Raw genomic sequence first — 12419 nt, forward strand, 5'->3', positions numbered from 1 at the left:
TCTTGAAGGACCAGAAGCCAAGATCATCCTCACTGGAGAACACTGGAATTGGGGAGATGCTTTACTCAAAAATGAGTCTGATAATACGAATGAACTTGGAAGCGTCTTCAGCTGCAGCATCAAGTCTTCTTCAGCTGTTGCCTTTGGGGGATTTCAGATCCACTACGTGATTGCTGCTACCCTTTTAAAAAAAAGAAATCTCTTTCTTAGAGGAACCCTTATTCTTGCAATTTTTAGAACTGAAGATTTTAAAGCCACGTGGAAAAAACACACACACACAAACACACGCACACACGCACACACTCCAACCTTATTTTAATCACTGATCCAATTTGAGGAAATGGGTCCTGTAAACTATTTGCTAGCCATATAAGGCTAAAAGTAAAGAGAACCTCATGTTTTTATTACAACCTCTAATATTCTGTTAAGTTTAATTCCCAAATTGTATTTTTCACAAAGAACTCTCTCTAACGATGCCACACTTTTGAAACGATGATGATGAAGCTCTTTGCTGGTCTAAATAAAAATTGTGTACATTAAAAACTATAACTGCTTGCTCTTTCTCGGTGGCTTGTGCGCTCCGATTTACTTGGTCCTTTCGGAATTGAGTGGATTCTTGATGTATGTGTTGCTTTTCTTTTTTTTCTTTTTTTTTCCAGTTTCTGCTCTCGTTTTGACTATGCAAGAAATCAATTTTTGAATGCTTTCCTCTTTGTGATTTTAGAGAACGTGGAAACCCTATTTTATAAAAGGTTTAATTGTTCCAAAATGTCCCCATGGGTGGCAGCCCTTGAATGAACTTCTCTAGGGCAGAGGTCTCCAACCTTGGCAACTTTAAGACTTGTGGACTTCAACTCACCCAGAGCAAGCTGGCTGAGGAACTCTGAGACTTGAAGTCCACAAGTCTTAAAGTTGCCAAGGCTGGAGACCCCTGCTGTAGGGTACTAAGCAGGGTAATAAGAACATGATGGGAGACCACCAGCCAAGCCCAGGCCTGTGCAGATCTAGTTGATCAAAAGGCCATTCTGGTGCATGCTCTTAAAGCAAAGTTAAAAAGTTCAAAGGGCTAATTCTCCCCAGGACTGAATCACATTCTTAGACCTCAGCACTAATTGGCAGGTCTTAACTCACTTCTGGAAAACCTTTGCGTCCTTCAGTTACCCACGTCTGGAGGTCAAAGACTTTTTGAAGTTAAATACAGGAGCAGAGAGTCATGTTCTTTCACAGCCAAATGACAACCAGGGTAGATGCCATGTGGCAGAGGTCCTCAAATGATGGCCAGATACGGTCTGCCAAAGCCATTGAGCTGGCCTGTGAGGGACCACAAGGCTGCCCCACCCACCTACCCATCGGGCCCCACCCACCTTCTCGAGGCCAAAAACAGGAAGTGCGGAGGCCTCAGGAAGCCAAATATGGGCCCGTTTTTAGCCTCTCCAGCCTCCAGAGAGAGGGAGGGAAGGAGGGAGGGGAGAGAGGGAGGGAGGGAGGGATGGAGAGAGAGGTGGGCACCCCCCCAAAGCAGCTGCATCCCTTCACTAACCTGCTTTCCACCCCCCAGAAACATAACAACTTAAAGTTTAATTTGTGTGTATTGTTTAATGCTGCCAAATTGGCCATGCCCAGCCAGTCACATGACCACCTACCCACATCCACCCAGTCACATGGCCACCTAGCCACACCCACCCAGTCACATGACCACCTAGCCACACCCACCCAGTCACATGACCACCTACCCACATCCACCCAGTCACATGACCACCCAGTCACATGACCACCTAGCCACACCCACCCAGCCAGTCCGGCCCCCCAACAGTCTGAGGGACCGTGAATTGGCCCCCTGTTTAAAAAGTTTGAGCACCCCTGCCATATGGGCACAACCAAATAATCTTTGGTGTGTGTGTGGGGGTGCCCACTGTCCTTTTAGGCACCCTGGTGGCTGAGTGTGTTGGCCATCTCCCTGTGAATAAGGAAACCATAAGTTGTCCCTGCAATTCAAAGCAATGGGCAGCACATGGAGAGGAAGCTGTGGGCCTGCGCCCTGGAGACGCAGCTGACTGTGCAGAGTGGGGTTAAATAATCCAAAAAGCGGATCCTGCACCTGCGGGAATACGCTAGGAAGAAGAAGAAGAAATGGTCAGAAGTTGGAGACTACCTGTACTCTTTGTGTCCAGAGATCCAGAACTAGTGAAAGTATGCATGGAAGCTGTCCAACGCAACACACCCAACCTAAGTACACTAAGATAGGAGGGGAATTCAGCAAATCCTTATTGCATTTCTCTCGTGAGGGCAAAAAAGAGAAAACATATTCGTAACCCTCCCCTTTTCCTGACCCAGCATTTTTGAAACCACCTTCCCGAATGAGTGGCAGCCCCAAATATTTATTTATTTATTTATTTATTTTATTGAACTTATTAGTCACCCCCTCTCCCCACAGGGACTCGGGGCGACGTACAGAGCAATAATCAAGATAGCACCATATATCGTGCAGAGGAGGTAAAAATAAGTCCATAAATAAGCATATTTACAAAATTTAAAACCCCAAAAATATTAAACTCTAAAAACTTTAAAAAACAAAATTTCCCATTATAAAATGACCTGGGGGGGCAAGATTGTAACGTTATGCCAGGCCGGCTTGACAAAACAGGTAGGTCTTCAGCTTCATACGGAAGGAGTGAAGGTCGGTTGTTGTCCGGATGTCTGGGGGGAGGTCATTCCAAAGGGTAGGGCCCACCACAGAGAAGGCCCTACTCCTGGGCACCGCCCTCTGGCACTCTCTAGAGGACGGCACCCGGAGTAGCCCCTCTCTGTGTGAGCGAATGGGTCGCAGGGATGTATGGGGCAGGACGCGATCCCACAGGTAACTGGGCCCTGTGCCATGGAGCGCTTTGAAGATGGTAACCAGTACCTTGAAGCGCACCCGGTAGGCCACAGGAAGCCAGTGCAGCTCGCGCAGGATAGGTGTTATATGGGAGAATCTCGATCTCCCCATAATAACCCGCGCGGCTGCATTCTGGACCAACTGCAGTCTCCGGGCGCACCTCAAGGGGAGCCCCATGTAGAGAGCGTTACAGTAGTCCAGGCGGGACGTCACCAGCGCGTGAGTGACTGTGCGCAAGGCCTCCCGGTCCAAAAGGGGCCGCAACTGGCGCACCAGGCGAACCTGGTGGAACGCCCCCCTTGCCACGGCCGCCACGTGATCTTCTAAGGTCAGCCGATCGTCAAGGAGGACGCCCAAGTTGCGCGCTCCTTCCACCGGGGCTAATTGCTCATCCCCGATGGTCAGCGATGGAGTATGCTGATTGAATCGGGAAGCCGGGAACCACAGCCACTCTGTCTTGGAGGGGTTGAGCCTGAGCCTGTTGTCATCCATCCAGACCCGTACGGCTTCCAGACACCGGGCCATCACTTCGACAGCCTCGTTGGGGTGGTTTGGGGTGGAAATGTACAACTGAGTATCATCAGCGTACAGATGGTAACTCACCCCAAAACCACGGATGATCTCGCCCAGCGGCTTCATATATATGTTGAACAGGAGAGGCGAGAGGATCGACCCCTGAGGGACCCCACAAATGAGGGGCCTTGCGGTCGACCTCTGCTCCCCCGTCAACACACATTGCGTCCGGCCAGAGAGGTAGGAGCGGAACCACCGTAGCACGGTGCCTCCAACCCCCAACCCCTCCAGCCGGCGCAATAGGATACCATGGTCGATGGTATCGAAGGCCGCCGAGAGATCTAATAGGACAAGGATGGAGGAACAACCCCCATCCTTTGCCCTCCAGAGATCATCCACCAACGCGACCAAGGCTGTCTCCGTGCTGTGACCGGGTCGGAAGCCGGACTGGCGCGGGTCTAGATAATCAGCTTCCTCCAGGTGGCGCGGAAACTGCTGAGCCACCACACTCTCAACAACCTTCGCTAAAAAAGGAAGGTTGGAGACAGGACGATAATTTGCTAGCTCCTTTGGGTCCAGAGAAGGCTTCTTGAGCAGGGGCCTGACCACCGCCTCTTTCAAGGCGGCCGGCATCAGGCCCTCCCCCAACGAAGCGTTCACCAGTCCCAGTAGCCAGCCTCGTGAGCCCTCCCAGGAGGCCAGCACCAACCAGGAGGGACACGGGTCCAGTAAACATGTGGTGGCCCGCAGTCACCCGCGCAACCTGTCCAAATCTTCGATGACAACAGGGTCAAACTCCTCCCAGCATGGTCTCTCAAGACTAGTCTCGGACGTCCCCACTGGAGCACTGGAGTGGGTCCAACCTCTCCGGATATGATCGATTTTATCCTGCAGGAACTCTCCAAATTCCTCTGCCCTGCCCTGCAATGGGGGGTCCCGCTGCTCCTGTGACAGAAGGGAGCGGGTCACCCGAAACAGGGCGGCAGGGCGGTTCTCTGCGGACGCTATAAGAGTGGCACAATACTGACGTTTGGCCACTCTTATTGCCACAAGGTAGGTCCTTATGTAGGCTCTTACCTGTGTTCGGTCAGCTTCGGAGCGGGAGGATCTCCACTTACTCTCCAGGCGTCTCCTAAGGCGTTTCATCGCCCTTAGCTCCCCGTTAAACCAGGGGGCCCGGGTCGATCGTGGCCGTCGGAGAGGCCGCAAAGGCGCCACCCGGTCCAAGGCACCGGCAGCCGCACTATTCCATGCGGCTACCAGGTCCTCAGCCCGGGGGCGGGACAGGTCAGCAGGAAGTGGCCCAAGCTCCGCCTGGAACCTATCCGGTTCCATCAGGCGCCTGGGGCGGAACCATCTGGGATAATCTGGTTCCGCCTCCCCGCGGTGGGGAGTAGCACCAGGGAAGTCCAGCTGGAGAAGTGAGTGATCTGACCATGACAGGGGCATGATGACTAAATGCCCTCTTCCCAGATCACTCGTCCACTGGTTGGAGACAAACACAAGATCCAGAATGTGGCCTCGCTCGTGAGTGGGGTCCTGAATTACTTGAGTCAGACCCATGGCTGTCATGGAAGCCATGAATTCCCGGGCTACCTCGGATGCCTTTCCCGTCGACGGCAGGTTGCAAATATGGCTTCTTGCAAAGGTTTCCACAAAGCAAAGAGTGAAAAATGGTTTCCAACCTATTGCCAGGAAAACAACGCCACGTGGTCCAGGAAATATTTGCTTTTTAAAACTCAGTTGGAAATGCTGGTATTTCTGGGAGCTGTCCTTAGTCCTGACTTTAATCCGTGCCTGCTAATGCATTTCTTTCGGTGTATGTAATAATTCTCTTCTGCGGATAGCGTTACACCCACCACCCCTCTTAGCAATGAGAACTGCCTTTGTAAACCCAAGACACGTGAGTGGGTGCTGCAGAGGGATGCTTAGCGCCATCTAGTGGTCCTTTGATCATCGACAGCTCTGATCTTCTAGGTAGGAGCAAGACTGGAGAAAAGCGAGGAAGTGGGAAGTGTGAGAAGCCAGGGCTTTTAAAGAGCTGAGAAGAAGGTGCGACTCATGAGGTTATGATCCTAGCAAGGAGAACAGGTAGGAGAAAGACTGTAGCAATCATGTCTGCAACAGGAAGAGAGAGAAAAACCCTTTCCTCAGAAAGGTCAGGGACTTCTGGTTCCAGGAGCAGAAACTAGAAGTCCCAGCACCAAGCACTTCCTGTGAGATCTTGAGCCTAGCTGCACCAAAAAATTAGAGTAACATGGAGCCTGGTGATTCCTGGTTTAGCATGTTGTGGAAATCTGAGTTAACCCACATTCTGGGTTTGCATGATACACTGAGTGATAAGTTTGACTCCTAGTCCAATGGGCTGGCTTTGAACAATATACTAGGATACAAGGCTCATTTTAGCCACTAAGGATATCTTGATGTATAAAAATGTACCACTAGGTACTCCTCTGACTCTCTAAAGCAGGGGTGTCCAAACTTGGGAACTTTAAGACTTGTGGACTTCAACTCCCAGAATTCCCCAGCCAGCCGGCTGGGGAATTCTGGGAGTTGAAGTCCACAAGTCTTAAAGTTCCCAAGTTTGGACACCCCTGCTCTAAAGGGTGTTGGGCTTCCACGGAGCCTTGAAATGGGTTCGGCCCACTCATCCTTCTTGTCCTGTATTCTGCTTTTGCTACATACCCATATATTTCAGTGGGTTTTAGAATAGAACAGAACAGAATTCTTTATTGACCAAGTATGACTTGACACATGAGGAATTTGTCTTGGTGTATAAGCTCTCAGTGTACGTAAAAGAAAAGATACATTCATCAAGAATCATAAGGTACAACACTTAATGATAGTCATAGGATACAAATAAGCAATCAAATCATATTAGGAAACAATCACTATAAAGCATAAGGATACAAGCAACAAAGTTACAGTCATACAGTCATAAGTGGGAGGAGATGGGTGATAGAAGCAATGGGAAGATTAACAGTAGTGCAGATTTAGTAAATAGTTTGACAGTATTGAGGGAATAATTTGTTTAGCAGAGTGATGGCATTCGGGGAAAAAAACTGTCCTTGTGTCTAGTTGGGCCATGCTCTATAGAGTCATTTTTAGGGTAGGAGTTGAGACAGTTTATGTCCAGGATGCGAGGGCTCTGTAGATATTTTCACAGACCTCTTTTTGACTCGTGCAGTGTACAGGTCCTCAATGGCAGGCAGGTTAGTAGCCATTGTTTTTTCTGCACTTCTACTTATTCTCTGAAGTCTGAGCCTGTCTTGTTGGTTTTCAGGAGCTCTGAAAACTTCATAAAACAGTAAGTCTTTTGGTCCTTTTTTTTCTTCCTCTAGCCTTGCTTAGCTTCTTAAGATCCCCAACATGCTACTTCCAGCTGTCTAAGCAGATCAGGTGTAGTAGGGCAGGTAAACAAGCTGGCTCAAAGCTCCAAAAGAACAGCCAGCAATAACTTTTAGTGAAACTGAACTCTCCTCAGAGGCCCAAGAAGAGATTCAGGCCCCTCTCTAGCAATTCCTTAGGGAGTCTAGGGGCTGGCCTTATAATATAAGTCTGAGCTATCCAAACCATTTTATCTGCTAATTTCTCCTGCAGTGGAAGGGACACCATTGACCAACTTTACATCTCTGCAACACCAGAAGACCTTAGAGAAGTAGGAGTTTTGTTTTGTTAGTTTCCAGGAATTTGGAAAATAGTTTTGGTAGAACACACAAGTTTTCTAGCTCTGTTCATCCAAGTGCTGAACAAGTTCTTTGTTCTTCATGTTTATCTTGGCTGTTCCTTCCTTCATTTCTTGTTTTTGACACAGTTTGCTTGTTAAAGGCTTTGTTTTCTTCTGATTCTCCAAACAGAACATATGTGACAAGAATGGGATTGAAGAGAGATGAACGTAATGTTGAATAAAAGATACTAAGAAGAGAAAGGAGACTTGGCAACCCTGTGAGTGTTATCTGGTTCTATATACGTGGTTGGGAGTTGAAAGTAGATGCTCTCAATAGTGCTGTGAACATGTCCTTCAAATGCACAAAAATGATGAGCTGCTTATAGGAGGCGAAAAATCCTATTTCAGAAGAGAAATTAATTGTTTCTTGCTTAGTGGCTGAAAATTTTGCTAAGGACAAAGTCAAATTTTTTTAAACCTGGCTTGGGATTTCAAAACTGGTCTGTGGAAATCTGAATTTTTGGTTCTTCCTTTACACTTTGAAACACTCCTGTGGATTTGCACCATTTAACAAAAGCAGCAACGTGTCACCCACCCACAGTTTTCGTGTCTCGTGTCTCTCTCTCCTTCACCCCCATGTGCTTCCATGCTGTAATTGCTGATTGCTGTTTGTTTGAGGCCTGACTAAAGTATGAGTCTGTATATATTAGTTGTAGATAAAACCACTATTTCAATACAAACCTCGGTTTACTGTATTTGCTCCTCAGTTGTCTCAACATAATCACACTGCGTGCACTCTGACAGGGCCCAGTCCAGAGAGAAGGCCAGAGTAACTAGAGAATCAAGAGAGAAGAGAAACCCAGTGAGCGCTTCCAACAGAGTCAGAGAGGTTGTGCATTGTGGTTTGTTAGTGGGGGGGGGGAACTCTCCTTGTGTTGAGTTGTTTTGGCATACGATGCCCTCTATAGTGTCATCTTCAGGGAAGAAGTTGAAACAGTTTATGTCTAGGATGTGAGGAGTCTGTAGATATTCTCAGAGTCCTTTTTCTCGCTCCTGCAGATCTTTAGTGGAAGGCAATTGCTGGTAGCCATTGTTGTTGCTTTTTCCTGCAGTTCTAACTATCCATTGAAGTCTGCGTCTGTCTTGTTTGCTTGCAGTGCCAAATCAGATAGTTATAGAGGTGCAAATGACAGACTCCATCATTCCTTTTTAGACCTGGATCAGCAGCTCCTTGGGCAGCTTGAGCTTTCTGAGTTGGCACAGGAGAGAACCTGCTTTCTTGTGCTCTTTTGATGACACAACATCCTGCAATTTTGCAAGACCCAAACACAACCCATCACCCGACACCAGATAATTTATCTGACAGGTTTCACGGTCGTTTACAGGTATTGTTTGTTTGTCTGTCTGTTTGTTTGTTTTATTGGATTTATATGCCGCCCTTCTCCCAAAGGACTCAGGGCGGCGTACAGCATTAAAAAACACATATTACAAAACTTAAAAGGAAATTAGAAACAATCCAAGAAACAAATTGAATTAATATAACGCTAACATTTAAAAATTAGATAAAATTAACAGTTCAAGCCAGCTTGCTGGAAAAGCCAACTTTTTAGGGTGCGGTCGGAAGGACCGGAGGTCGGGGATTATGCGAAGCTCCGGGGGCAGCTCATTCCAGAGGGAAGGCGCTCCCACAGAGAAGGCTCTCCCCCTGGGGGTCGTTAGCCGACACTGTTTGGCCGACGGCACCCTAAGGAGGCCAACTCTGTGGGATCGCACTGGACGGTGGGAGGCTACTGGTGGCAGTAGATGGTCTCGCAGGTACCCTGGGCCTAAGCCATGGAGCGCTTTGAAGGTCATAATTAATACCTTGAATCGCACCCGGAAAACAACCGGCAACCAGTGCAGGCCGCCTAAAAGGGGTGTGACATGGGAGCACCTAGGTACCCCCATGACAACCCGCGTGGTCGCATTCTGTACCAGCTGAAGCCTCCGGGTGCTCTTCAAGGGCAGCCCTATGTAGAGAGCGTTGCAGTAGTCCAGGCGAGAAAGGACAAGTTATCTCATGTACGTAAAATGCACTGAAAAAAAAATTGTATCCTTTCTTTTGCAGCTCCAACAGCACAACTTTCTAATGGATCCCCAACGTTCTTATGATTTGTTAGTGAAAGGCATTCAGTCCATTGATGTCACAGGAGATTTTAATCCATGCAAGCTTCTGCTCACAGGAGAACGAGCCCGGCCGGTGCTTCAGGATTCAAAGGGGCAAGTTCTCATTGCTGCATCCCAGTATGGGAAAGGCCGGATGGTGGTCACGGGGCATGAAGCCATGTTAAAGCTTCCTCAGTTTTTACCGTTCATTAAAAATGCTCTGGCCTGGCTCAAACCTTCCCCAACGTCCCCCGTAGGAGTACACAGAAGCTTGGATGACCTCTTTGAGTTGCTCCTCAGTAGAGATATTAAAGTGCGTCCGAATGCCACACTTGGGAACATCATTGGAGTATTCTGCAGAGATGCCTATGGTGATGTCCAGGCTGATGACCTTGTGCAGTTTGTAAAAAGGGGTGGGGGTCTGTTCATTGGTGGGCAGGCCTTGCACTGGTCATCTCAACATGGGGAGGAGGAAGTCCGTGATCATTTTCCTGGAAATCTGGTCACCAGCGTGGCTGGAGTGTATTTCACTGCCACAGTGGGAGAACATGGGATCTTTCCCGTCCCTGAAACAATATGGAGGGATCCTGTTATCACCCGGTAAGTATAATACTACCTCTTTATCTGCCTTTAATAATGCCATCTGAGCATATGTTATTTACTCTGATCCTTATCCCAAAATGCTTGCACCTTTATGGAAAAAAGAGGTAAAGGTTTCGTACTCTAGGGCGTGGTGCTCATTTTTTTTTTCTTGGCTGAGGGAGCCAGCTATGTGGAGACCCTAGAAAGAGTGCAGAGAAGAGCAACAAAGATGATTAGGGGACTGGAGACTAAAACATATGAAGAACGGTTGCAGGAACTGAGTGTGTCTAATTTAATGAAAAGAAGGACCAGGGGAGACATGATAGCATTGTTCCAATATCTCAGGGGTTGCCACAAAGAAGAGGGAGTCAAACTATCCTCCAAGGCACCTGAGGGTAGAACAAGAAGCAATGGGTGGAAACTAATCAAGGAGAGAAGCAACTTAGAACTGAGGAGAAACTTCCTGACAGTGAGAACAATTAATCAGTGGAACAAAAGTTGCCTCCAGAAGTTGTGAATGCCCCAACACTGGAAGTCTTTAAGAAGATGTTGGATAGCCATCTGTCTGAAATGGTATAGGGTTTCCTGCCTCAGCAGGGGGTTGGACTAGAAGACCTCCAAGGTCCCTTCCAACTCTACTATTGTATTGTATGTCCAAAGACAAGTTTCGTGGTTATGTGACCAGCGTGGCTAAATGTCAAAGGCACTGGAATGCTGACCCTGAAGTGGTACCTATAGATCTACTCACATTTGCATGCTTTCAAACTGATAGGTGGTCAGGAGCTGGAGCAAGAAATGGGAGCTCCCCCAGTTTGGTGGCACTCAGGTCTCAAACCCAGGCGGTCAGTTTTCCAGCTGACAAGCTCAGCGACTTGAACCACTGAGTCCCTTTCACAGTTATTACTATTGAGCAAGGTACCACTTGTACTGTACCTGTGCATTTTGTTTTTCTTGCCTAAATGTAGAACCTTACTTTTTTCACCATTGAATTTCATTTTATTAGATAGTGCCCAATGTTCAAGTTTGTCAAGATCCTTCTGCATCTTAGAACTTAGAACATAGTTGCCATGAAATTCATTTGGGTTTTAGCATGCCCCATACAGAGGACTGAATCCTGGTTGAGAGAGATTCAGATAATTGGCTTCAGCTAAGGTTCTTACACAACCACCTTTTCAAGCATCTTCCCCAGAAAGAGGAAGTTAAATACTAGATCTGGGATGGCGAACCTGTGGCAATACAATACAATACAATAGTAGAGTTGGAAGGGACCTTGGAGGTCTTCTAGTCCAACCCCCTGCCTAGGCAGGAAACCCTATACCGTTTCAGACAGATGGCTATCCAACATCTTCTTAAAGACTTCCAGTGTTGGGGCATTCACAACTTCAGGAGGCAACTTCTGTTCCATTGATTAATTGTTCTAACTGTCAGGAAGTTTCTCCTCAGTTCTAAGTTGCTTCTCTCCTTGATTAGTTTCCACCCATTGCTTCTTGTTCTACTCTCAGGTGGCCTTGGAGAATAGTTTGTCTCCCTCTTCTTTGTGGCAACCCCTGAGATATTGGAACACTGCTATCATGTCTCCCCTAGTCCTTCTTTCTCTTAAGCCAGACATACCTAGTTCCTGCAACCGTTCTTCATATGTTTTAGTCTCCAGTCCCCTAATCATCTTTGTTGCTCTTCTCTGCACTCTTTCTAGAATCTCCACATCTTTTTTACATCGTGGCGACCAGAACTGAATGCAATATTCCAAGTGTGGCCTTACCAAGGCATTATAAAGTGGTATTAACACTTCACGTGATCTTGATTCTCTCCCTCTGTTGATGCAGCCTAGAACTGTGTTGGCTTTTTTGGCAGCTGCTGCACACTGCTGGCTCATATTTAAATGGCTGTCCACTAGAACTCCAAGATCCCTCTCACAGTTACTACTTTTGAGCATGGTACCACTTATGCTGTACCTGTGCATTCCGTTTTTGTTGCCTAAATGTAGAACCTTACAAATGGCAAGTGGAGCCATTTGTCAAGGCACGTGAGGCATTGCCCTGTCAGCTGGCCAGCGTTCATGCATGCGCTGGCCAGCTGAATTCAGCCTTTTTAAAAGCCATTTTTTGCCCTCCCCAGGCTCCAGAGGCTTTATAGGAGCCTGGGGAGGGCGAAAAGAGCCTCCCCCCCCCGGGAGGCCCTCCAGAGTCTTCAGGAGCTTCCCTGAAGCCTGCAGAGTGCAAAAAAATGGCCCTATGGGCAAACAGGAAGTTCTGGAACGGACTTCCGGTTTGCTCGTAGGGTTGTTTTAAGCTCTCCGGAGGCTTCAGGGACCTTCAGGAGGCTTCCCTGAAGCCTCCGGAGGGCTTAAACCGACCCTCCAAACACTTCCGGTTTGCTCATAGGGTCCTTTTTAGTCCTCCGGAGGCTTCAGGGAAGTCTCCTGAAGGTCCCTGAAGCCTCCGGAGGAGGTGGGGGAGGCTGTTTTCGCCCTCCCCAGGCTCCTATAAAGTTGTCAAACATCTGAATGTAAATTACAGGACCATGGGGATGCTGAAATGGCAATAAGTATGAAAAATAGTCATAAGTCACTTTTTTCAGTGCCGTTCTAACTTCAAACAGTCACTAAACTAATGGTTGTAAATCGAGAGCTACCCG

The 12419-nt window shown here is 47.8% G+C and overlaps 1 protein-coding gene across 1 annotated transcript in view; it reads left to right on the forward strand.

Moving 5' to 3' along the window:
* Nucleotides 1-12419, forward strand: part of LOC309394973 (uncharacterized protein) — a 44687-nt gene that overhangs the window by 11427 nt on the left and 20841 nt on the right. Inside the window, exons 9-10 of the mRNA XM_081958691.1 lie at nucleotides 6992-7049; nucleotides 9166-9803. Coding sequence (XP_081814817.1) covers nucleotides 6992-7049; nucleotides 9166-9803 — 696 coding nt within the window. The remainder of the gene's footprint in view (nucleotides 1-6991; nucleotides 7050-9165; nucleotides 9804-12419) is intronic.

Source organism: Natrix helvetica (assembly GCF_964273705.1).
Source record: "Natrix helvetica genome assembly, chromosome: 6".
Taxonomy (NCBI): domain Eukaryota; kingdom Metazoa; phylum Chordata; class Lepidosauria; order Squamata; family Natricidae; genus Natrix; species Natrix helvetica.